At 54.8% G+C, this 26,387-nt stretch overlaps 2 protein-coding genes and 1 non-coding gene across 4 annotated transcripts in view; 2 read left to right on the top strand and 1 right to left on the bottom strand.

The window, feature by feature from the left end:
- Window positions 1-26,387, top strand: part of LOC128823020 (zinc finger protein 883-like) — a 341,706-nt gene that overhangs the window by 195,588 nt on the left and 119,731 nt on the right. The window lies entirely within an intron of this gene.
- TRNAV-AAC (transfer RNA valine (anticodon AAC)) lies at window positions 13,898-13,969 on the bottom strand. The gene has a single exon. It is a non-coding gene; the product is annotated as a tRNA-Val (tRNA).
- LOC128823109 (potassium voltage-gated channel subfamily E member 3-like) lies at window positions 24,469-26,240 on the top strand. The gene is made up of 2 exons (XM_054005213.1): window positions 24,469-24,482; window positions 25,913-26,240. Exons 1-2 carry the CDS (start codon window positions 24,469-24,471, stop codon window positions 26,238-26,240), a joined length of 342 nt encoding a protein of 113 aa, XP_053861188.1.

Below are 26,387 nucleotides of genomic sequence, written 5' to 3'. Positions count from 1 at the left end.
CTGGTCACTGGGTCTGGTGCCTCCCTGTATGCAGCATGCAGCTGCTTAGGGCACCATGAAATTTGGGGCAATTTGGTGCCTTAAATTTCATGGTGCCCTACGCAGCGGTGTATGCCTAAGGATGGCCCTGGTGAGAACCTACTTAGGTAGGTAAAGGTAACTATTAAAAAGTGTAGGTTACTGTAGCGATGCGAGACTCACTGCTGGGGCGCCTCCTGCTGGTCCGGTATGGGAATTAGCTCTCTAGCTTTGGCGCACCCTCTACAGGCTGGTATCCTGCTTGCCACAGGCCCTCCTGTCCCTCCCAGACACAGGTGCCCTTTACCAGGGGTTCTGCCCACTGCAGCAACCCCCAATCTGGGTTTCCCCACTCAGGGGAACCCCCCACTCCTTATCCCCACCTCATCTCAGTGGCTACTGCCAGTCACCATCTAGCCCCCATTCACTGGGGCAGACTGCAGTCTGTAAATGCCACTCATCATTGGCAAGGGGGGGTTGGACCTGCTGTCTTGGCCTACCCCTGGGCTGCCCTCTGCAACCCCAGTACCCTTCTGGGCCTTTAACAAGGCCTGCAGACTGGGGGTTTCCAGGCTGGAGCTCCCCAGCTCCTTTATCCTTCCCTCAGCCCTGCTCCACTCTAGGTACCCTGTGAGCTCCTAACAGCCAGACCCATCCCTCTCCACATTGATTGAGAGAGAGAGAGAGAGAGAGAGAGAGAGAGAGAGAGAGAGAGAGAGACTGTGTGTTCCAGGCCCACTGCCCTCTTAAAAGGCCAACTGGGCCTTGATTGGGGCATGGCCACATCTGTGGCTAGTTCCCCAATCAGCAGAGGCTTGCTGCTCTTCCTAGCAGCAGCCCTCTCCCAATCTCAGCCCTCTCCCAGGGCTGTTTTAAGTCCTTCCAGGCAGGAGCGGGTGTCCACCCCGCTACAGGGAGTGCTTGGTATCCTCGGGCTGCCCTGCTGGCTGGAGCTCTCCCTCCTCTCTGGCTACCCTGCTGGCTGGAGCTCTTCCTCCCTCCCCTTGGGCTGCTACTACTGCTTAGGGTTACCATATCTATTAAATAAAAAAAAGAGGACCCTCCACGGGCCCTGGCCCCACCCATTTCCCCACCCCAGCCCCGCCCCTTCCCCACCCTAACTCCGCCCCCTCCTCCCTCCCACTCCCAGCCACGGGGAAAGGGCTGCCCGAGTGCTACCGGCTTCACAGTTTGCCGGGCAGCCCCCAGACTCTGCGCCCCTGGCCGGCGCTTGCCCAGCGCAGCTGGAGCCCGGGAGGGGAAGCGCCCAGCCGGGGGCACAGGGTCTGGAGGCTGCCCGGCAAACCGTGAAGACGGTAGCGCTTGGGCTTCGGGCAACCCTCTTGCCTCCGGACCCTGCGCCCCCAGCCGGGCACTTCCCCTCCCGGGCTCCGGCGGCACAGAGTGCGGAGGCATGGGGGCTGCCCGAAGCCAGTAGCGCTCGGGCAGCCCGGCTCTGTTTAAGAGCCGGGCTGCCGGAGCACTACCGGCTTCGGGCAGCCCCCGTGCCTCCAGACCCTGCACCCCCAGCCGGGCACTTCCCCTCCCGGACTCCGGTGGCGCAGGGTCAGGAGGTATGGGGGCTACCCAAAGCCCGTAGCGCTCAGCTCTTAAACAGAGCCGAAGAGTCGGGGAGGAGCAGAGCCGCTGCGTCTGGAGGCTCTGCTCCTCCCCTGACTCTTCGGCTCTGTTTAAGAGCCGAGCTGCCCCAGCGCTACCGGCTTTGGGCAGCCCCCGTGCCTCCGGACCCTGTGCCACCGGAGCCTGGGAGGGGAAGTGCCCGGCTGGCGGCTGGGGTCCGGAGGCAAGGGGGCTGCCTGAAGCCCATAGCGCTCGGGCAGCTCGGCTCTTAAATAGAGCCAAAGAGTCAGGGGAGGAGCAGAGCCGCCATTTTCCCGGACATGTTCGGCTTTTTGGCAATTCCCCCCGGACGGGGGTTTGAGTGCCGAAAAGCCGGACATGTCCGGGAAAAAGAGAACGTATGGTAACCCTACTACTGCTGCTGGCTGGAATTCCCTCCCTGGACTGCTGCTGCCACTGCTGAGTGAGGGGTGGAGGGGCCGGCCTGTCCTCCCTAACCCCCCCACCTCTGGAAGGAGAAGCCAGGACCCCACCACACCACCATTGCTACCACCTGTGGGGGATCCTTCCTGCCTGGCTGCCAGGGTTGCTGCTGCTCTGTTTGTCCTGGGGAGCTGCTGGAGCCTGGAGGAGGAGGAGGACTAAGTGGACCATCGGCTGCTGGGGGGCGCATAGAGACTCTGGAGACCCTGTGGAGGGGGCCATCCGGGACTGAGTGATTTTCGAACTGTGCTCTAGTGGTGGGGGTCTAAACTGTGTTTGTGGGGACACGGGGTGTGGTGTGGAGCCTTCCCCTGGTCCATCTGTGTCCCTCCCAACCCCCCCCCCCGCCACCACTGCCCCCTCCACCACCCTCACTGGCTATTTACCTTCTACTTCCGCCTCTGCCTCTGGGACTTAGCTGCTCTCCTGGCTTGCCATGCCCTATTTCCACCTTTTGGACCTGCAGCAGCGGCCAGCCCAAACACTGACTTTGTGCAAGCGTTTGTGGGCACATGTACCCCCCCGGACTGACCCGCCCCCCTTGGCAACAGGCCCCCTGGCTTTGCCCTTTGCTGCCTACCCCATTTGCCCCTTGCAGCCTTTTGCCCTTCCCCAGCTTCAGTTTGTTTGTCTGTCCCGCCTTTTCTCTTCTGCAGCTTTGTTTGTCCCTCCCCAGCCCTACAGTTAGCCCCTTTGGTTCCTCTGCCCCGTTCCCAGCCTGGTTGCTCCCCTTCCTTTGCACCCCCCTTGCCCTGATTGGCCCCTCCCTTCGTGTGCCCATGCCCCCTCCCATGCTCGTGCCCCCCCATTTTGGTTAATCACTGCACCCCCCGATGTTATTGTAACCTTCCCTCCCTTAGTGCAGCTAGAGGATCCGGATTTCCATCTTACATCGGTGACTGACTCCCTTCCCTCTCCCCCCCAAGTCCCTGATAGCCCCCCTATCTGGCCCCCTTCATTTCGGTGCCCTCCTCCCCTGCCTGCAGCCTAGCGGGGAGGAGTGGTTGACCTGCTTCTCCACCCCCCCCCCTTTTCTGGTGTTTTTTCCCCTCCTCCCTGCTCATTATGGAGGGGAACACGGCGGGCAAGACCCCACAAGTAGACCCCGCTGCCCCTCCCCTACCTGCCCCCTCGTCACCACCTCTAGCCTCTACTTCAACCGCTGCTGCCGAAACACCTGCCACCACCCCTACTGGGGCGCCAGCAGTGGCGAGCAACGGGGTGACCTCCGCTGCTGCCAAGTCCCTCGCCCCCTCGATTCTGGAGGCCCCCCCCAGCTGGCAGAAAGGGCCAGGGCAAAAAGAAGAGAGCCCTTCCAAGAAGACTAGGCCCTCCATGGCAGGGGTGCTCCCACTGCCACAGCCCCACCACTGGTTGCGGTGCTCCTCCCCACTGTTCCCTCCACCAGCTCTGTCCCCAGGGCATACTCCCAGGTGGCGGCAGCACCCCCACCTGTCACTATATCATCTCTCCCGACCACCGCCTCTGCTACCATCTATAGCAGTTGGGGCCCCTTCCCCACCTTAAACAGGAAGCATGGCGTCCGTTGCCTCCTGGGGCCCACCTTGTCCCACGTGGAGACCTATGTGCGGGCGTTGGCGAGGGTGGTGGGGCCCACTGCCATCATGGCGCCCTCCAAAATGTATGGAAAGGTCCTCTTCTTCCTAGCATCGGAGGGCACCACCCAGGAGACGGTGGAGAAGAGCTTGGCACTGGGGGGCGTGTTCATCCCCCTGGAGCCACTGGAGGACCTGGGCATCCTCGTAGTCCTGACCTCCATTCCTCCCTTCCACCCCAATGCCGCCCTGCTGCCCGCCCTTTCTACCCTGGGGAAACGTATCTCCATTATCAGCCCTCTCCCAATGGGCTGCAAAGACCCTGCCCTCAGTCACGTCCTCTTGTTCCACCAGCAGGTGCAGCTTCAACTGCCGCCAGCAGCACACGATGGAGAGGCACTCGAGAGGTCCTTCCTGGTCCCCTACCAGGGGCCCTGCTACTGGGTGCATTATTCTATGGGGGAAGCCTGGTGCTACCTCTGCCGGGCGATGGGGCACGTCTGGAGGGACTGCCCCTTGACCCGGCAAGGAGCGTCTGGGACCCCTGAGTGCTGGGAGGGCGCTGGCCCCGTCATCGCTAGCACCTCTTGCTGCCCGGCACCTGGAGCTGCTCCTCCTCCTTCTCGGCCCACCACTGCTCCTGCTTGGGCCCTAGGGGTACCTCCCCCAGCCTGCCCAGATGAGCGGGAGAGTCCCACCTCTACTGCATGCAATCTGGTGGGGCCCATAGAGAAGGGTGCAGTGGGGGTACTGCCAGGCGTGGGAGAGGGCCCTCCCCGGGGGGAATTTTCCCTCCCTCATGCCACCCCACTGTTACCTCCCCAAGTCCCCAAACCATCACCCTTTTCCCCCCAATCTGACCCCTGCTAGCTGGCCCATAGATGATGCCATGGAGGGCTGGGCCCTAGCACAGGGGAAGCGGGGCAAGCAGAAGGCTCAAACTTCGCTCCATCCTTCAGATTCAGAGGCCCCCCGGAAGACCAGGAAGGGGCCACCCACACCGAGCCTTCCGCCTTGCCCACGGGTGTTTTCCATCCACTGGTGCCAGCTGGGGAAGATGTGGCAGCACCGGAGAGAGACACCACCCCTCCACTGGACTCCCTTCCCACGGAAGGGCCCGATGGAGCCCCTCCTTCCCCCTTAACATCTGAAGCCCTTGCGAGCCCCAAGGTGAGTGTCGTTTTGGGCACTGGTGGGGAGAACCCCAGGGTGGGGGAAGGTGATCTCCCTTCCATCTGCGAGGAGATCGAGGCCCTGGGTCTGGCCTGGAATGAGCAAACAGTTCAATAGTAGCAAGCCGAGGCCCTGGGTCAGGGCGGGGCAACAAACCGTCAGTAGCTCAGGCCCTCAGGCAGGGGCTGAGCAAATGGTTGAACAGCAAACCCCAGGCTCCTGGCTCTGAGCTGCCAGGGATGAAGGCCCACCCACTCCACTATGTCCCAGCCCAGGGCCCTAGCAGTGGCAGAAGACCCGCTGTTGTGTCAGTGGGGATCCTGACTGACACACACTGACATTGGCTCTGGCAGTGTTGCAGCCAGACTCGGGTTGGCTGCTCCCAGGATACTTCCTACCTCCCCCTCTAGAGGTACCTGGGTCTGGACAGCATCCTCCACTGGGTCACACACTATGGGCTCCTCAGGGTAGCTGGTGAGTAGTTGGTTTGGCAGCTCCTTGGGGTAACTGGCAAACAGTAGGCCTGGCTGTTCCTCAAGGTAATGGGCAAGTGGTAGGCTTGGCAGCGTCTCTGGGCTTGGGCTCGCATCAGGCGTTGGCTGATCTGGCGAGCCCTCGGGTTGGTCACCGATCTCTGTGGTCTCCCCACCGGGAGCTACACCACAGATGTCTGGTCACTCCAGTGGCTGAGTTCCAAGTGAGCTCTGGGGTCGGGCTTTTATACTTCCTGTCCTGCGCCTTGACCTCTGAGGGGCGGGCGCAGGGTTTGCTGGCTCCGCCCACTTTGGTATCCAGAGAGGCTCGTCCCCTTCCAGGGCAGCAGGGAGCCAGACCGCCTCGCTACACCGAGTCACCAGGGAATCCCTCCTAGCTGCAGGGCAGCTGACCTTCTTCCTGGCTGGGGGCCCCATTGCTGATTCCCCACCTACGGATGCCATGGCCATACCACCTGCCTTAGAGCACGAGCCTGGCATCGCTGAGGGCCCCCCTCTCACCCCACAGACCCCTGAATCCAAATGCGGGGTGCCACCCCCCAGTGGCCCAGCAGCTGGGGCCTCCGGTCTCACTATCACCCCTTTCCCTGCCCCTATTCCTGACCTCAGCCCTGCCCCTATTTCTGACTCCTGCCCTGTCCCTGAAGCCGACCCCGTCCCTATCCCCTCCACCTCCTGCGATGTTATTGCTGCCCCTAGGGCCGTCTCCTTCCCTTTTCCAGAGGATGACCCCCAGGGAGCGGCCTTTGTGTTTCCCTGTCCCGACCCACCAGGGGCTGCTATCTTCCCTCCGCCGCCCCCCTTGAACCAGGGTCTGAGGCGGGCCATGTGGCGCCGGCCCATCGGGTGCCATGTCGGGGTTCCGCCCCTTGCCTGCCCATCTCGGTGGGCCATGGGGCTGCACCAGGGGCCCCGCCGGAGAACGGCCGGGGGCCAGTAACCCTGCCCCCCTATACTCTGCGTTAGGAGCTGCGGGAGTTTCTTGAACATGTCCGTGGCTCCCACAACAAGGTGCAGCTCACTCTCCAGCGATGAGGGGACTTTCATGAAATCCTCTGGGCCGTGAGGGCCCTCATGGGGGAGGGTAAAAGGACCAGGAACCAGGCCGCTGCAGCCTACCAGCAGGTCCACGGCTTCCATGACTCCTTGCTCACCTACAGGGTAGGTCACGGTTTGCTGCACAGCCCAATGGGGGCCCTGAGCGTCCCTGCCAGCGAGGATCCCCCCCAGCCCTCCTCATGGCACCCGTAATCTTCACAACATAGAACACCTGGGGCTGTAGGATGGGTCTCCGCAGGTGCCAGATGCTCTCCTTCCTTCAGCGGGAAGCGGGGGGGTACTCTGTGGTTTTCCTGCAGGAGACCCATATGGATCTGGCTGCCGAAGCTAACTGGCAGCTGGAGTGGGGAGACAATGTCTACTTTAGCCACCTCACAGTTCATACAGCTGGAGTGGTGACCCTGTTCTCTCCTGACCTATGGCCCAAGGTGCTGGGGGTCGCTGAGGCTGTACCGGGCCACCTGCTGCACCTCCAGGTACGCATGGAGGGGCTAGTGATCAATCTTGTCAACATTTATGTCCTGACTTTTGACCCAGAGTGGCTACGCTTCTATCAGCAGACGTCCACCTTCCTCGGCTCCTTGGATCCTTGCAAGTGCCTGGTCCTGTGCGGGGACTTTAACACCACCCTCGAGAAGCGGGACTGCTCGGGGACCGAGCAGTGCCTGGCTGCCTTGGATGTCCTCCGGGAGATTGTTGACCATCACTCCCTGGTGGACGTCTGGCACGACCACCACCCAGACGATGTCTAGATGTTCATGTTTGGGTGTAGGCCCATCAGTCATGACACTCCTGGTTGGACCGCATCTACCTGTCACGCTTCCATCTTTCACGAGCCCACTCCTCCAGCATCCGGCTGGCCCCGTTTTCAGATTACAATCTTGCGACCATGACAGCCTCTCTCTGCATGGAGAGGCCGGGGCCGGCCTATTGGCACTTTAATGCTGTATAGCGCAGTATAGGTCAGTGCATGTGTGACAAAAGCTCATTGGTGCCAATTAGCAAAGGGATCACTGTTGTTCACAAGCAACTCCTCTCTCAGACCTGACAAACCTGCCACACCTAATACACTGCTTTTATGATCTTTATCCAGGAAGGATAGCAGTGAGATCTCTACTGAATGCTTGTAAATTATTGTTACTCCTAATCACTGCGAGAGGTGTGTTCGAGTCATATTTAAGGAGTAATGTAAGTATATGGAAAATTATGCCCATGTGGTATTGTCGTGAAAGTGTATCATCCCAGTGATTGGTCTTGGTGGGGACGGCCCAGTCAAGTGGGAGGGAATTGTCACCTATAGACATCGAAACCCTGTGGAAGTGACAAGGACAATATAACAATTAGATCGTCCTTTCTGTGAATAAAGACAAAAGACTGATTCAGTTTATAACAGGGTGGGGAAAAACACCTGGGTCCATTCACCAAGGAGATCTCTAGCAACCAGTGGTGCTTCACGAAAGGCAGGGCCCTGGCTCCTAGGGACTAGTAATCACTGCAATAGACTGAAGTGTGAGGTGAGAATCTACTTAGATAGGAAACGTAACTTAAAAATGTAGGTTGCATTTTGTTTATTTTGTTTAGTTGGTAACAGTTGGTTTCCATCACTCACATTTGTTTCTGTTTAAATCTCTATCCCTTGTGAAATACATTTCCATTTCTTTGATAACTACTCAAGTGCTGTGTTTGATACAGGAGCAGTGGTCTACAGTAAAACTGGTAACATGGGATGTACCATTGCTTTGGGCAGAGAGGATCTGGGATTTCTCTGAGTATCTGGTGATTGGGGCTGGACCCCAGATGGGGACACATTGAAGGAACCAGGGATTAGGGTGCCTCTATTGTCAACTGGCAGGGCTGCTGTAGCTCAGAGGAGGGTGCTTGAGTGCCTGACAGGCTGGGTGAGTTTGGTTGCTAATATCCAGCTGGCAAATGCAAAAGTCCCTCTTTCTAGTGGCAGGTGGCAACAAGGAGACTCACAGCCCTCAGTTCCCCGAGAAGGGTCACAATGTGCATCTATGTTGATCCACCTGTCAAATTCTCACAGGGAAGGCACCCTATAACATAGCTCCCTGAATCACAATAGCCCTAAAACTCTCCCCTATTAAAAAGTGCAGAGTCCTGCACTTCAGACGGAAGAATCCCATGCACTGCTACAGGTTGCAGACTGACTGGCTAAGTGGCAGTTCTGCAGAAAAGGACCTGGGGATTATAGTGGATGAGAAGCTGGATATGAGTCAGCAGTGTGCCCTTGTTGCCAAGAAGGCTAATGGCATATTGGGCTAAATTAGTAGGAGCATTGCCAGCAGATCAAGGGAAGTGATTATTCCCCTCTATTAGGCACTGGTGAAGCCACATCTGGAGTACTGTGTCGCGTTTTGGGCCCCCCACTACAGAAAGGATGTGGACAAATTAGAGAGAGTCCAGTGGAAGCCAATGAAAATGATTAGGGGTCTGGGGCACATGACTTATGAGGAGAGGCTGAGGGAACTGGGGTTGTTTAGTCTGCAGACGAGAAAAGTGAGGGGGGATTTGATAGCAGCTTTCAACTACCTGAAGGGGGGTTCCAAAGAGGATGGAGCTCGGCTGTTTTTAGTAGTGGCAGATGACAGAACAAGAAGCAATGGTCTCAAGTTGCAGTGGGGGGAGAACTGAATTAACTCCACTCACCTGAGTTAGAAACATTTGTTTCTTTCAAGTAGATAGTGGGAAATGGGACATTAATTCAGACCCATGAGGGAAGGAAGAGGCTTCATGGCTTTTATTCCAAGGAAGGGAGAGAGGGAAAGTCCAGAGCTGCCTTTATTCCCAAGCTCAGATTTCAGATTTCTGCCCTGAGCCCCAGCGAGTCTAACGCCGGCCCTGCTTTCTGGTTTATTTTGGTGAGGCCCCCTGAAACCTGCTCGCTGCCCCCTGGTTGAGAACCACGGCCTTGGAACTTTGTTTAGAAAGAGGGAGCAAAGCTGCTGCCTTTCCTGATGGCTGAACTCACACCCTTAGAGTGGGATATTCCTGCACTGCCAGCGACACCAGGGAAGCTCACTGAGCAGCTGCCTGTCCTCAGGAACAGTCTAAACCTGCAGGGCTCCAGGGGGCAATGAAGCAGCTGGGTCAGGCTGGGAACCTTGATTCCCAGAGAATTGTCCTGGCTCTGTTCTCAGAAGCAAAGAAGTCAATTCCCCACCCTGATGATTCAGCCTGGAGCTAAGTGCAGTGCTGGGGGCTTCTCCTTTCACTCCTGCTGGGGAGTGCTGAAGTCCCAGGGGGCATTTCTAGCAGAGCATTTGGAACTCAATTGGGGGAACCCGCCTTTCATTACAGAACGCTCACATTCAAACAACATCTTTATTTACAGTTTTTTATAATACGATATAATCCTTCAATCCTAGTGTCACCATCGATAACATGGCTTGTTCAGCCTGGTGGAATACTAAGGGTAAAACTAACTAGCTCTTCAAATCCAAGAGAATGGAGATAAATCACCTCTCAGAGTCAATGCAGGGTAATCAATAGGCAGACGGTGGGCCACATCGCTTTTCAATGGACCCCAAAATCTTTTTATTTACTTATTATTATCATCATTACTGTTATTTTTTATTATTATTTATGCTGGAGTCTGGACCTTAACTAGACCTTGACCAACAATTTTGGACCCTGACAAAAATTAATGGGTTACCCCTAAGAACGGGGTTGTGTTACATTCCTTATGTCCTCGCTCCATCTTGTGGCCATTTCCTTTCCCTTCTTTCAGTGAAAAGCTTTGGTATTTTGTGTAGAAACTTTGTGTAGAAATGGGAGAGACCCAGGAGCGGGAGCTGCCTGCATGTACCAAGCACCCACTAGATTAGAAGGTGACAAACAAACATCCTTAAGACGAGGCAGCCGTCCTGTCAAAAAAAATCATCTCCCTTCTTCACTTGAGTGATAGCCTGAATTGTTCCTTATCCGGGCAGAGCACAAGGATTGGCATCAGCAACAAAACCATCTGTACGTAGCAGGAACCAATACAAAATGTGCTTTAAAAGGAGCTGTCTCCTTCCTTCTGGGGTAAAATTTGTCATTATGGTAATTGATTTTCATCTCTCGTGTCTGAGGGCAGAGATGAGGTTTGATCTATCTCAGGCTGGGATGTAGCACCCATGTCTCCATCTGTCAGTCACTCTGGGATCCTGTCTCTGGTCACAGCTGACAGGATGCCTCCAGACTCTCCAACCAGCTCCTTAGCTTGGGGGGGGGGAGGGGAGAGGGTGAGTCATTTGGTGAGCATAAGTGGCACATAGGAGAGGTACTTTTCCAGATGTATTGGTGGTATAGTGGTGTGCATAGCTTCCTTCCAAACAGTTGATCTGTATTTGATTCCTGGTTAATCCAGGGATGTGATGTTTTCTCAGCTGGGAATTGATTTAATTTCAGCCACATTGTATCAGTTTAGCAATGGAATGAGAGAATTAATGTCCCAAATCCCAGCAGGTCAATAAACACACTGTGAAGGAAGAAAGGGGTGAGACTATATGGTGAGCTGTTGGAGTGATTCTTGTATTACGTTTGGTTTATTTTTAATTTTTTTCCCTTTACTTCCCTCTCCCTTTTAGACTCAGAGCCTTTAAGGTCAGAAGGGACCAGTGTGATCATCTGGTCCGACCTGCTGCACCTTGCAGGCCAAAAGACCCCACCCACCCACTACTGTAATAGACCCCTAACAGGGCCAGATTAACTTTTTGTGGGTCCGGCGCCAAACATATTTGCGGGGCCCCCTGGGGATTGATTGTAAAAGGGGCTGGGGCAAAAGCACAGTGGGGCGGGGGCTAGGGTTGGTCCCTGGAGCAAGGGAGGGTCCGGGGTAAACTGCAAGCGCAGCAGGGCTGAGGAGGAGGTAAACAGGATCCTCACCCCTGCCCACATAGAGCAGGCACCTACCTGGTGGTAGCTCATTCTCTTGGTCTCTCTTTGCACTGAGCTGCCCCGCTCCCACAGCAGCAGGACAGGTTCTCTTCCAGCCCTCTGGGGTGAGTGTTGGGAGTGGTAGGAGTGGAGGCTAATGTGGTTACTCCTATAATCAGACTTTTAGTTTCCAGGTCCCATTTTCTACTGGAGTTTCCAGTCTAAAACTGGATACCTGGCAACAGGGCAGCTGGAAAAGCCTGAGGGGGGGGAGGGACAAGCAATAATTTTTAAGCAGGATGGGGAGGGGGAAGCAAGTGGTGGGTGCGCTAGGGAGTTGAGAGGAGCTAGTGGGCAGGGCCATGTTTGCTGTACTTCCCAGGTAGGTTGGAGACTGTGCAGATCAGCTGACACAGTATCCCCAGCCCAGGTGACGTGACAGCCAGTGGTGGATTTAGAGTTAGTGGGGCCTCCCTGCTCTGTACTCAGCTTCATTTTGGGGGCATCTCCTTGGGACTCAGCCAAGAAAAAGACCATTGTCTCTTATCCCCCCCCGCCCCGTTCTTCATTCTTTTTTCTTCATCCTCCTATAAGTAATAGCAAGTAAATGAAAATAAAGTGAGATACCTTGATTGTTCTTGTAGTCTAACTTATTTTTCCACAGACCACTTGAAAATCACAGAGGCTCTTGATGGACCACTTAATGATCTTTCCAAATATTGTAAAAAAAACATTGGGGTGCAGGGTCTGGCCAGGAGCTAGGGTGAGGGAGGGGTCTCAGGGTTGGGTCATGAGGTTGGGGTGTGGAGCACTTACCTGGGGCAGCTCCTGTTTGGTGCGAGGGGTGCAGGTGGGAATGGAGGGTGCAGGAGCTCCTGTTTGGTGCTCTGGATGGGGGTGGGGATGTGGGGGGGTGCAGGAGTCAGGGCATGGGGTGTGGGGGAAATGTGGGGGGATGCATGGGTCAGGGCAGGGGGCTGGGAATGTGTGAGGTGGGTGCAGGGGTCAGGGTGGGCACAGGGCTGAGGATGTGGACTGGGGTCGTGGGGGTGTTCACAGCACTGCCCCCGTCTTGTCTTCTCCTCCTCCCTGGAGCGGGGAGCGCGCTGAAGCTCTGCTCTTCCCCCTCCCTCCTGGTGGCAAACAGATGATCAGCGGCAGGGAGGGGGGAGGGGCGGGAATGGAGCACGCTGAGGGAAGAGACGGGGGAGGAGCCTGGCTGCGGGTGGAGGCTGCCCTGCTGCAGCAGGAGCCAGCAGTATCAAGCTTCTGCCCCCACAGGAGAGAGCGGGGGACGAGAAGAATGGGCTGGGACCCCTTTGGACCATGGGCCTGGTGCCATGGTGCCATTTGCGCCATGGTAAATCCGGTACTGGTGGGAGGGAAGGCAGCTCTGTGCACTGCCCCTACCCCAGGCAGCGCATGGAGCCCCTCTGATCCCCTCCCCCAATGGGTGTGCAGAGATGTGCCAGCAGCACCAAGGGGCTCCCTGCCCACTTTACCTCCATCCCTCTGTGCTGCTCCCAGAAGTGGCTGGCATGTCCCAGCATCCCCTGGGGCGGGGGGAGTCTCTCCATGCATGGCCCCTGCCCTGAGTACCAACTCCACAGCTCCCATTGGCCAGGAACTGCAGCCAATGGGAGCTCTGGGGGCAGCGCCTGCAGGCAGCGGCACACGGACACCCCCTGGCCCCGCCCACTGTGGAGCTGCTGCCGGAGGGTTGTGTGTACCGGTCACTTTGGGAGCTGCACTGCCCGGGGTAAGCGCCATCCCTCCTGCACGCCAAACCTCTCCCCCAGCGCAGAGCCTGCACCCCACACCCAAATTTCCTCCCATAGTTTTGCTTGTCATCCTTTCACCCAGAACCATCCTCCACCATTAATGTTACCTGAAATTGGGTCAGCTAGTAAGCTTAGGGAGGACTAATGACCCACCAGAGTTTGGCAGAAAGCAGCACATTTATTATATTGATAACTACACTCAAAAGAAGGGGGGAAGGGTGTCACACTCACACTCCCATACCCACGCTCCCAGGACAGGCACAGCACTGGAAATGTCAGGATCCTTTAAGGTAAGTGTCCCACAGCACAGCGATGGATGGTGTGATGAAGGCATGTCTTCCCGAGGCACGATGGAATGCAATGCAGTGAACAACTGGCCAGGCGGTCCGGGCAAAGGGCCTTCACAGGAGGTACAAGCTTGTGAGTGCACTCCTGAGCACATGGCCCCTTCCCCTTTTAAGGACCTGCTCCTCATGGCCTGCGACTAGAGATGACTTGGCTGTTTTTGGTTGGTCACACTCCACCTCAGCCAGTGTCCATGCAGTGTCCATGCATTGGGTGTGTGAGTGCTGCCTAATTAGAGTCCCAGACACCTTGTCTACCTGGAAGCTCTTCTGATCTTCCAGCTGTTCAACCAGCCCATTCATCCCACAAGCATTCCAGGAGGGAGGAGGAGGGGGAAAGCCACTTCACAGGTATTCAGAGAGGGAGAGGAGACAAAAGCAGTGTTGGGGGGAGGAGGATGTATAACAGATCTTTTGAGCATACAGGTTATACATAGCATAGTTATACAGAGAATACAGATCTCTGCTGCTTCTACAATAGCAGGGACAGGCCAGTGGCAGCAGTAGGAGCTGGGAAAAATAACCCATCATGTTTCTGCCTGGTTTTGAACCAGGGATCTTTTGCGTGTTAGGCAAACGTATAACCACTACACTACAAAAACTCTGTCATAGGATTCTGCCCCTCCCTTCATAAGAACATAAGAATGGCCATACTGTGTCAGACCAAAGGTCCATCCAGCCCAGTGTCCCATCTGCCAACAGTGGCCAAACCCAGGTGCCACAGAGGAAGTGAACCTAACAGGTAATGATCAAGTGATCTCTCTCCTGCCATCCATCTTCACCCTCTGACAAACAGAGGCTAGTGATACCATTTCTTACCCATCGTGGCTAATAGCCATGAATGGATTTAACCTCCATTAATTTATCTGAAAAAAGAATGAGGAGTGCTTGTGGCACCTTTTCTGGAAGATCACTAATGGATTGTAGTTTTCTCAGGAAGTCAGTGGTGTCTCGAAGATAGCTAGGAATACTGGTAGTGTAGGGCCTGAGGAGGGAGTCAACATAGCCAGACAATCCTGCTGTCAGGGTGCCAATGCCTGAGATGATGGGCATCCAGGATTTCCAGGTTTATGGATATTGGGTAGCAGATAGAAAACCCCTGGTCAGGATTCTAGGAGTGTGTCTGTGCAGATTTGTTCTTGTGCTTTTTCAGGGAGTTTCTTGAGCAGATGGTGCAATTTCTTTTGGTAACCCTCAGTGGGATCAGAGGGTAATGGCTTGTAGAATGTGGTGTTAGAGAGCTGCCTAGCAGCCTCTCGTTCATATTTCGACCTATTCATGATGACGATAGCACCTCCTTTGTCAGCCTTTTTGATTATGATGTCAGAGTTGTTTCTCAAATAAATTTGTTAGTCTCTAAAGTGCTACAAGTACTCCTCGTTCTTTTTGCTGATACAGACTAACACGGCTACCACTCTGAAACCTATTAATTTATCTAGTTCTCTTTTAAACCCTGCTATAGTCCTAGCCTTCACAACCTCCTCAGGCAAGTTCAACATGTTGACTGTGTGCTGTGTGAAAGAAGAACCTCCTTTTATTTGTTTTAAACTTGTTGCCCATTAATTTCATTTGGTGGCCCCTAGTTCTTATATTATGGGAACAAATAAATAACATTTCCTTATTCACTTTCTCCACACCACTCATTATTTTATATACCTTTATCATATCCCCCTTTAGTCTCCTCTTTTCCAATCTGAAAAGTCCTGGTCTCTTTAATCTCTCCTCATATGGGACCCGTTCCAAACCCCTAATCATTTTAGTTGCCCTCTGAACCTTTTCTAATGCCAGGATATCTTTTTTGAAATGAGGAGACCACACCTGTACGCAGTATTCAAGATGTGGGTGTACCATGGATTTATATAAGGGCAATAAAATATTCTCCATCTTATTCTCTATCCTTTTTTTAATGATTCCTAACATCCTGTTTGCTTTTTTGACTGCCACTGCACATTGTGTGGTCGTCTTCAGAGAACTATCCATGAGGACTCCAAGATCTCTTTCCTGATTTGTTGTAGCTAAATTAGCCCCCATCATATTGTATGTATAGTTGGGGTTATTTTTTCCAGTGTGCATTACTTGACAGTTATCCACATTAAATTTTATTTGCCATTTTGTTGCTCAATCACTTAGTTTTGTGAGATCTCTTTGAAGTTCTTTACAGTCTGCATTGGTCTTAACTATCTTGAGCAGTTTAGTATCGTCTGCAAACTTTGCCACCTCACTGTTTACCGATATCATTTACGAATAAGTTGAATAGGGTTGGTCCTAGGACTGACCATTGGGGAACGGCAAGAGAAGAAAGAAAGCTCAGGTGGGCCAACTCGGTGCATATGTCCAGCCTATTTTTTCTTGTTTGGGAGCCTGAAATGAGGGACTCGTGGCAGGTAAAGGCACTGCTGTGATTCCAGAAAACATCCCACCGCTGCACGCAAAGGGATGAAAGAGCCTGCCAAAACCTGGGATTGAACCAGAGACCTCTAGATCTTCAGTCTAATACTTTCCTGACTGAGCTACTTCAGCACCTGAAGAGCACTTTTTTTGGCCTCCTGCTTCTCTGTCTGGGATGTTTTTGTCAGCCATGGCACACAAAAAGGACATCATTGCGAACGCCCAGGAAGGCAAGATGAATTTTTGCCTGCCTTGGTCAGCTTGACTTGCTTCCTCACCCCATTCCTGCCTTAGATCCTGGGTTACCTGGTGGCTGAAGATGGTCTATTGTCTCAAGCGGTGCCAGAGCCTGACACAGTGCCCCTGGGCAGCCTTTGCTCTGCACATGCCGGCCACGAACATTTGCAAATATTTTAAAGCTCCTGTCAGTAAGTTCTGGGGACAGTTGCTCACCTTCAGAGGAAGCTCCCTAAAATTGGCCTGTCTCACCCAGTGGTACATTAACCTCTGTTCAGATTGAGCCAAAAGGGGGCCTTCTCTGCTGTGGTCACCGCTGCTGTGAGGGCAGCCACTGTTGCAGATGAAGCCATCCTGCAAGCACCTTCCACCTAGCCACCCACTGAAAATCCTGTAGGATGTAAGGTGGGAGTAGAAGAACACTAGAGGGGCAGGGCTTCCTAATCTCCTCCCCCTTCCGCCACCATCGGCCTTCCCATACCCGGTGCTGCACCCAGTGGGATAAAAAAAATACAGCCAAATCCAAAGAGTCAGTTGCATTCTTTGTGGTTGCTCTGCCATTCCTCTTGTGCCTGACCTGACCTCCAGCTCAGCCACCCGCTGAAAATTGAAAAACGAAAAAGTAGAGCCATAAAAGGCATCAAAGCCCACCAGACCCAACCGCCCTTCTAATACTGCAGAAAAGCCACACTTCTCCTAACTAGGTAGAGACATCCTATTGCCCCACAAGAAGTGGAAGGCTATCATGTTCGGTCTCAGCAGCACTCGCGGAGCAGGGGGATATACATGACTGAGGAAATTCCCTGCAGCCAAAAGATAGGTCTTGAGCATTACAACCTTGTAGGTAATGACAAGGTCCAGTTACGCCACTGGCTGAGCCATTCCTCAGAGGCCAGCAACCGTTTTTCCCAGTTCGCATTCCCCACCTCATCCCCAACCGAATGCTAGAAGGCCCAGATCATCAACCTGCCCACTCTTGCAGCCCTCCTCTTCTGCCCTGACTGATAGGGAGGAATATTAAACCTCCCTCCCTTAGGCCCACCCTTCAGCATTCCTGGGGAATACCAACACCACCCATGTGATTTTGGGCCAGTAGGTCAACCAATAGGGCTGGCTCCTAGGCCAGGCTGCAGCCCAGCTTCAGGACTGAGAGGAAATGCAGCTCGCATCCTATCTACAGGACTCCAGGCATGGCCAGCCTTCTGGATCAAACGTCCTTTCTTGCACTCAAGTCACAACAGCTAGCAGGCAAAAGACAGGCTACCATGTCATTTGAGAGAGCAAGATGAAGCTTTGGAAATCCCAGGATGGCTAGCTGGCAACCAAAGGACCCCAAGGTCACATTGAGACAAACTTTGATTGCAAGATTCAAAGCCCTGAGTGCCGGCCCTACACCATGGGACCAGCAGGGGAGCCCTTGATCTCTGTTGACTTCTGGCAAGGAGGACTCTGTGGGGACAATTTTATTCTGGCAGGGAGGACCCAGTGGGAACATGCCTCCCTGGCCAGCCCTGCATTTGCTCAAAAAGTCAGCACACAGCGCTTTGAGGCCTTTCTTCCTCCAGACTGCAAGGCCAGTGAACAGGTGAGGAAGTAGACCATGTCACCTGGTACAGGAATCCATCTTAAACCTGGGGCTTTTCCCCAGGAGAGACACAAAAGATTCCTGCCTTGTACCAAAGCTATATAAGGGGGTGGAAAAGAACAAAGGTGGCTGCAATCATGAGAGATCGTCTAGCTACCACCTGAGCTGGAACAAGGACTATACCACATGAAAAGATTGGGCCCAGACTAGAAATAAGTCTAGTCCATGAAAGAAGTTTATTGGAACATTTCTGAGGGTGATATTTTATCTGTATTGAGTTTCATACTGTATTAGGCTTAGACTTGCACGTTTTTGTTTTATTTTGCTCTATGGAGAATACAAACTCCATAGAGAAGGAAAAGTTAATGACTTAGAAAAGTCTCTGTGTGTGTGTGTGTGTTAGATGGGTGGGAGGGTGTCTAGAAACCACTCTCCTATAGTTTCTTTTCTCTGATTTCCATTAGAAAATCTGAAGCAGAGAGCAAAAACCATTGTCTTCTCTGATGCTTGAACTCTGAGGTTCTGAGGCTGCCAACTGCGCTAAGAAGGCTTGGAAAAACTTTTGGCTCAGTGCATATAGGACCCTCCTACAGCAGTGACTGGAGCAGGGAAGAAGCCAGGGGTGTTCTGGAAGAAGCAGGGAGATCTGGTGCCCAGAGGCCTGTCCTGGCAGGTTTCTCAGCAGCAAATGAATCAATTCACCCTGCCAGTGAACAATCTACTGGAACTAATGGCAGCATAGGGTGGATGTTTCACAGCTATGCACCCACTTCCACATTTTAGAACTTACTCTCCTTTTCCTGGTATGGCACTTTCCATGTGAATTAGGCAAAGCGAGTTGGGGAAACAACACAGGTAATAGAAACCAGTGTTCCAGGTAAGGCTTGAATACATAACGCCCACAGTATTCCTCTTTGAACTAACCAGTTGCACCACTGCAAGTGCTTTTTAGATGAAGTTGGGAAGTAGGCAATCATCATTCTCTGTGGTTCACACCTTTGCCTGGTAATTGAAAGGCTGCTGGTTCAAACCTATCTCAAGATGCGGCTTTTCAGAGATGAGACTCCAGTACATTTTACCAGGAAGAAAATCCCCTCCATTCTGGTTTAGCCCCATTTGACTCCTTCAGCCCATCTTCTCTCTCCCTTCTGCCCCCCAGTCTCTTTCCTTCCCCATTGGGGCCATGCAGAGAGGAGACCCCCGTCAGTCCTGTCACAGAGAGTCTGAATCCCATAAAGGGAGGAAGGGAAGGGTCACTCTAAAACATTGATAATGGGGAGGGCAGGGGTGTGTGTGATTAGCGGGAGAAAGGATGGAGAACTAACAGTGGGGCCCAGAGAGATTCCCCCAGATTGGGGAGATCTCCTGCTGCCCACCATCAGCCAGCTGTGGGAAGAACAATTTGGGATTGCTTGGGGAAGCCACCTTTAAAAACACAAGTGTAACATGCTAATTACATTTTAATAAGACCAAAGCTTCCTCAAACCCAGTGTCACAATCACTGGAATGACTTTATCCTGATATTTTACCGGCCACAGACACAAAGCAAGTCAAATTACAGTTTCCATTAGGCGTCAATGCACACACAAGAATCCAGAGGCTTTTAATTCCTTAGGTTCTGTTGCAATTTCATTTCTGTCCTGTTCCAAGATTTATCATTGTGCACATAACAAAATTCATCTGGTGGGGGTGGGGCCGAGGGGTTTGGAGTGTAGGAGGGGGCTATGGGCTGGGGCAGAGGGTTGGGATGCTGGGGCATGAGGGCTGTGGGTTGGGGGTGCGGGCTCTGAGGTGGGGCCAGGGATGAGGGGCTCAGGGCTGGGGCAGAGGGTTGGGTGCAGGAGATGGAGGCTCCGTCTGGGGGTGTGGACTCTGGGATGGGTCCGGGGATGAGGAGTTTTGGGTGCAGAAGGGTGCTCCGGTGCTACGGCGCGGAGAGAGAACTCCCCCCAGCTCTCTCTCCCCACTGCACCACCTGGGCTGTGGGGAGAGGTGCCTCTCCCCACCGTAGCTCCAGGGCTGGGGCCGTGGGATAGGTGCCCCCCCGGCCGCGGCAGGTCTGAGCTGGGACTGGGTTTGGGCTGCCCCCTCCCAGCCACGGCAGGTCCGGGGCCAAGTTGGTTCTGGGGTTACAGGTGGATGGTGTAAGGATTGTTGCTGTACTGCTACCTCTATTGTGGGCAGCAAGCGTCCATCTACAGAAGGGGCCGTATGACCCCTTTCACCAGCGCGAGTTGTTTAAAAATGGCTCACGGGTATCACTGTAGAGGTATGATTATGCCAGTAAGTTTCCCCGTGTAGACAAGCCCTTAGAGATGGCATGCTTCCGATGAGATGTTAAAGCAAGGTCTCTTCTGCCCATCTCTGAAGGCTGGCCAGGGAGAAGTGACCTTTTACATGGAGCTTTTCAAAAGAGATTAGAGGTTAGCCTGGTACTGTGGCAAATGCTCCCTCCCTGCAGGGTCGGTGCAAGCCAGCAGCCCGCAGGAAGCAATAATATTGCTACCAAACTAGAATAGGAGCCCCTGGGCCAAGGCTTCTCCAGCCTCTTCATTATGCAGATGGTGTGAAACTTCCTGGAGTGGATCATCTCCCCTGGCAACCCCCTACTGCTCCCCTGCTGCTTCGCTCCTTCATCTCTTGAGTGCCGTAGACCGCCAAGGGGGCTCAGCTGAGCCCATCTGACCGGCGCTGCTGCGGGGCAGTTCCTTGGCAGGGTGGGACACGTGCTTCTAAAGGCAGCTGAGTCGAGACAAACAAAGGACGTTGACCCTGGTTTAAGCTCCGTGACAGCGATGTGGAGAAGGTCTGTTGCTACCATAGTGCTCCTGGGTGCCATGCCCTGTCTCTGACCTGCGGCAAGTGTCTCTTTGTGCCTGGGTCTCGCTTTGTAAAAGAGATGTGATGTGTCACCTCAGCAAACAGGCGGGGCAGGGGCATTCACTAGTATAATTAGTGACACTTGCTGTGGATGGGTCTGTCTCCCTGTGAGTGCATTGATCAGAGAGGACCTTAAGCATAAGGGCGGCTTGGGGGCCCTGCACATGCTTACAACTTATGGGCCAGCTCGGTTCCCTTCCTTGGCAATGGGACCAGAGTCAGGGGCAAACTGAGGCCTAATCTCCTGCTCCAGCAATGGGGCTGCTGTTTGCAGCTGGAACCTCTCAGCCAAATGCAAAATCCAGATCCAGGGTTTGCCTGCCACTGTTTCTAACAGGACTGACCTGTCGCTGCTTATTAGGGGCTTGTCCCTTGGGAGAAGGACAGATTCCCATTGATGCTGGTGGATGCACGTTGGACGCATGGTGCAGATGGTGCTGAGCTCTGGGGCAGGGGAAGCAGAGGGAACAAGTCATCAGGAGCCCTGGCTGCATGACATCCTCCCCTTTCTCTACTGTCTGCGTCCCACCTCTGCCTGGGCTCGGCAGTTCCTTCCTTTGTCCGGTCACTGATCGAATGCAGGCGCTGAGCCCCCTCTGTCGGTCGTTCCTTGGCTCTTGTGACCCCTGAGTGCTGGGACATGGGGTACCAGTGATGCGAGGGAAGGAGAGAGGGCGTTGCCATGTGCTGACTAATAACGACACCACGATGTTCTGCTACACCAGGGGTGGGCAAACTTTTTGGCCCGAGGGCCACATCGGGGTTACAAAATGATATGGAGGGCTGGGTAGGGAAGGCTGTGCCTCCCCAAACAGCCTGGCCACTGCCCCCTATCCACCCCCTCCCACTTCCCACCCCCTGACTGCCCCCCTCAGAACTCTCCACCCATCCAACCCCCCCAATCCTTGTCGCCTGACCGCCCCCTCCCGGGACCGCCGCCCCCTATCCAACCCCCCTGCTTCCAGTCCCCTGACTGCCCCGCCCCCTATCCACACTCCCGCCCCCTGACAGGCCCCCTGGGACCCCACACCTATCCAACCCCCCGTTCCCCGTCCCCTGACCCCTATCCCCACCCCCTGAGACTCCCACACTTATCCAACCCCCCCAACACACACATGTTCCCCATCCCCTGACCGCCCCCCAGAACCTCTGCCCCATCCAACCGCCCCCTGCTCCCTGTCCCCTGACTTCCCCTCGGGATCCCCCGCCCCTTATCCAACCCCTGGCCCTGGCCTCCTTACCATGCTGCTCAGAGCAGCATGTCTGGACGCCGCGGCGGTGTGGCTGTGGGGGAGGGGGGTCAATGGGGAAGGGACTGGGGGTAGCCTCCCTGGCCAGGAGCTCAAGGGCCGGGCAGGATGGTCCCGCGGGGTGTAGTTTGCCCACCTCTGTGCTACAGCCTTGGTGAGGGGCGGAACAATGGGCAGCTGCCATCGTTTGTCTGGGAAGGAACAAAGGGCTGCAGCATCCGCGTGAGTGGGTGAAACTCCTCGGGTGGTTAAAGGAGGCCTTAACCGCTGGCGCCCCCCCACCCCCGGGTGTAATCTGCCAAAGCCATCTCCTTGCAATGCAGCAGTAGAGCAATTGTGAGCCTCTGCAGTAGAGCAGGAGTTAGACCTGCTTACACCACACTTCAATTTGGCCCGACCACTGAAGGAGCTCTAAGCGCTTCCAAAACACTAGTGAATTAAGCCTCACCGTACCCCTACGTGGCAGGGGAGTATTGTTATCCCTGGGTCTCAGATGGGGAAACTGAGTCAGAGTGCGGCTACAGGACTTGCTTTGGGACATTCTGTGGTAGCGCGGGGAATAGAAGCCAGATCTCCTGAGCCCTAGTGCTGCGCTTGAGCTGCAAGGCCATCCTGTGCAGATCAGCTGACCGGCACAGACCTTGTGTGGTGGAGGGGAATCTCGGCCAGAGCAGCAGTGACCGTCGTGGGTCTGTGCGACCTGTGCAGCTGCACAAGGGCCTGTGCTGCTCGGGCCCCCGTTGCTCTCATGCAACTGCCTGGCCAGCCAGAACACTGCCCCAGGGCTGGAATCAAAACCTGCAGCACTGAGGGCAGGTCTACACTTCAAACGCTGCGTCGGCACAGCTGCGCCGCTGTAGCGCTTACGTGAAGACGCTCCTACACTGACAGGAGAGTTTCTCCCAGTGGCGTAGTTAATCCACCTCCCTGAGAGGCGGCGGCTATGTTGGCGGGAGAAACTCTCCCATCGATATCGCGCTGTCTACACGAGGAGCTAGGTCAGTAGAAGTGCGTCACTCAGGGGGGTGGATTTTTCACATCCCTGAGCGATGTAGTGATACCGATACAGGTCTGTAGAGTAGATGTGGCCTGAGTCTGGCTCCTTCTCTTGGCCTGGCCCTGTCGGGACGTTGCTGAGAATCAGGACGACGAAGGCCTAACAGTGTCATGGTGGGTTCTGGGTCCCAGGAGCTGGTGGGGGTGGCAGCCGTGATGGGGAATCTCGCCGTAATGAGGAATCTTGCTCCATTCCTGTTCTCCGGTCTCTCAGCCAGCGGTTGTTGGCAGCCAGTTTCATCCTCTTGACTCTTCCCCCCCACACTCCTCCCAAAAGTGTTGGGTTTTTTTGAGGACCCCAGAAGGATGCAATGGGTAAACAGCCCTTCCCCTCGTGAATTTGTTCACCAATTAGACCTAATTTCTGACACACCAATTTTGGTCCATTGATTTTCGGTCCAACCCTTCTCTTGGTTACGGGGCATGGCATTAACACAGTCCCTGAGCTATATCAACAGGCCTTTCCTCTCTGTGGCTTCCCTTTGCACCTTTCCCCATCAACATGTATTACCGTAGGTGTGGTGCTGTTGTAGGAACGTTCACTCCTTACAGCTGAGCTCACAGCTAGGCCCAATTAGTACCAGGGGCTTGATCCCGGGAGCATCCTCCATGCTCCACAAGTCCTTGGGACTCGAGGGTGTTCAGCCTCACTCAGCAGTTGGAAGGAGGCTCAACCCCTGGCAATTAGCTGTGATTAACTCCCCAGCTCGAGCTTTGAGTGCCCAACGCTGCCCCACTCTGCAGTGTTTCTGGGGGGCAGTTTAATTAGAGGGGCGTACGCTTTGGTGCTGCTGTGGGATGAGTGTATTGCACACGCCAGGCGCTCCTGGCATCTCTCCATTCCCCTCCCCCAAGGCCCCTGTGTTCACACTTCCACCCCCTTATTTCAGGGTTTCCCTGCACCTCCACTCACGCCAGGGGCTCACCTTTCCCCAGAGTCACTGTTCGGTTCGTTTGACTTTTACATCCTTTCCCGACATGCTGGGAAGGAGAGACCAGCTCCGGGCTGGGGAGCAGCTAGAACCGGAGCAGACTCACAGCGTGGCCCCTAAGCAAGCCGAAAGCTTTTCTGAAATCTCCGGAGGTTTGATCAGGTGGTTGGTTTGTTGCATTACAACAGTGCCTCGCGTGACAGTGTCCCGGGCAGGTTGTCTGCTGGGATTGAAGCTCTGAATCGAAGAGCGTCAGTCTCCACTGCTTGAGTGAAATGAACAGATCCGTTAGCAAAATGGCTGTGGCACCATCTGAAATCTCTGGGGCTGAGCCACTGGAGAGGGGCAGAGAGCCACACATGGCATAGGTTAAACTGGGGCCCCGTGTAAGATCATGGCCCCGTTGTGCTCGGCGCTGTACAGACGCGGAACCAAGAAGGTGGTACCTGCCCCAGAGAGCTCTCCCACTTTAATGTTTAGTTTAACTAAATGATGGTGCCTGATTGACAGCCCTGGAGACTCATCCTCTGTCTGTCCACAGGACAGGCCCTGTGAAGGCAGCAACGGGACCAGCTCCTCCGCCCCACCTCACCAATGGGCTACCCACACTGCAGGCCTACTCGGTCTCTGGCCTCTCTGAGGGTGACTGCCCCGAGGGAGCCTATCTGTGGACATCTGTGACTTCTTGTGTGACCTTGGGGATCTCCGTACCTGTCTATCTCCACAACGGGACGGATGCCAACACCACATGGCCCCTTTGTCTCGCTCTTTGGATGGGAGATGCTGTGTAAGTACAAAGAATTTACCCAGGCTTACCTGACATGGGGTTAGGCCCCCAGGGATGACTGCTCTCCGGCTGCCCCAGCACATGATGGACAGGGGCTGATTGCGCGTCTGTCTAACCAGGGTCTTCCACGGTGCCCCTCCCAGCTGGGAGCACAATGAAGGGAGCGTGTTGTCGGCACTGGTGATCACCCAGTTACAGGGGCCATGTGGATGGAGGTGTAGACCTTGCCGGATGGTCTCCTCTGTGCTGCACTCTGCTCCGGGGGCCTTCAGAAAGCAGGCTGAAGCTAGACCCCCGGGTGTGGAAGGAAGGGACCGATCCGTAGTTTGTCACTCTTGGCCGAGGGAAAGTCCCCAGGGTGGCTACTAGAGGGGCGGTGCAAAGCAGGGAACAGAAATACGAGGAGAACCTCTGCCGAGGTTCCCACCTGGTGAGGGATCACCAGAGCTTTGGTGTAGCGCAGAGTGGGAGACAGAGACGAGATGGGGGAAAATCCTTCCAGCTGTGCTGAACACTAATAGCTTCCTGTCCCACCAGGCCTAAAGAGGCAGTTACTGTCAGTGGGCTCTACTTACCCTCCTCCCCCCACCCCCGGCCCCAGCCCCCTGTACATCAGGGCCTAGGGCTGGTGGATCTGTGTGGCTCGGAGACCCTCCTGCCCCAGTAGCACCCTATCTCAATCCATCATCAGAGCCATGCCCAGAGAGCCCCTGCACAGCCATGATCTGTAAGGCCTATGCCAGAGCTTCTCTACAGACTTCACAAATCCTGCGCCCGGCACCCTGCAATGGATCTGTTGCGACTATCTTGCAGACCCAGAGGAAAGGATCAGGATTTCCCTACATAAGAACAGGGGTTTTCCGAAGTGCACATGGCCAAAATGTCCCCACTGTGAGCTGTCTGGTTGCTGTGCTCCGCACCAGAGGTGGCTGCATCTCCGTGGCGCTGCGTGTCTGTGGCTGGTGATACATTAGGATTACGCTTTGGGATCCTTTGGGGGAAGGTGACATCACAATGTTATGTGATCTGCACTTTGATTCCATCTCACCAATATGCACAAGTTGTACACTGGTGCTAATCAGCCAGCATGACCGCAGGGCCTGTCTTGCAGCAGTGATGCTGTGTGACTTGTAAGTTCCCTCAAAGCATTGTGAAATAACCTGCGATCTCAGAGTCCGAGTCAACTGACTGAGACTCGTGCTGCAGGGCTAAAACTAGCAGTGTAGACATCCAGACTCGGGTCGGACCCAGGCTCTGAGACCCACCCCGTCGCCAGGTTTCAGAGCCCAGGCTCTAGCGCAAGCCCGGATGTCTACACTGCCATATGTAGCCCTGCAGCTCAATCCCAGGTTTACTGTGTATGTGCCTCCCCCGTGCCCCGCCCCCAGTGAGGCCTTACTGAAGTCACTTTTCCCCCTTTATCCTGGCAGAAAGTTTCCTGGGAGTTGCGAGGACATGGAGGTGGGGAACCTGACGGAGACATGGTACCAAAGCCTGCAGTCAATGCTGGAGGCCCTGAACCAAACGCTTCACGGTGCCATCCTGTGCCCACCAGACCAGGCCATGGGGCAGACAAATGGCAGTCACGTCAAGCTAGCCAGCAAGGATAACTATTCCTACATGTACATCTTGTTTGTGATGATCCTGTTTGCCGCCACGGTGGGGAGTTTGATTCTGGGCTACACCAAGTCCAGGAAGGTGGACAAGCGGAGCGACCCCTACCACGTGTACATTAAGAACAGGGTGTCTATGATCTGAGCAGGGCAGGGACACTGTTGCAAGGACATGCACAGCTACCAGCATCTGCCTCCTGCAGCAGGAAAAACCCTTTTCCCTGGTCCAAACTCTTCTCAGAGGGGCCGACACACATCTTGCTACGAGACAGCCACGCGGACACATTTAGTG

This window comes from Malaclemys terrapin, chromosome 15, assembly GCF_027887155.1.
Source record: "Malaclemys terrapin pileata isolate rMalTer1 chromosome 15, rMalTer1.hap1, whole genome shotgun sequence".
NCBI classification, from domain to species: Eukaryota; Metazoa; Chordata; order Testudines; family Emydidae; genus Malaclemys; species Malaclemys terrapin.
This window is presented reverse-complemented; position numbering and strand designations above follow the sequence as displayed.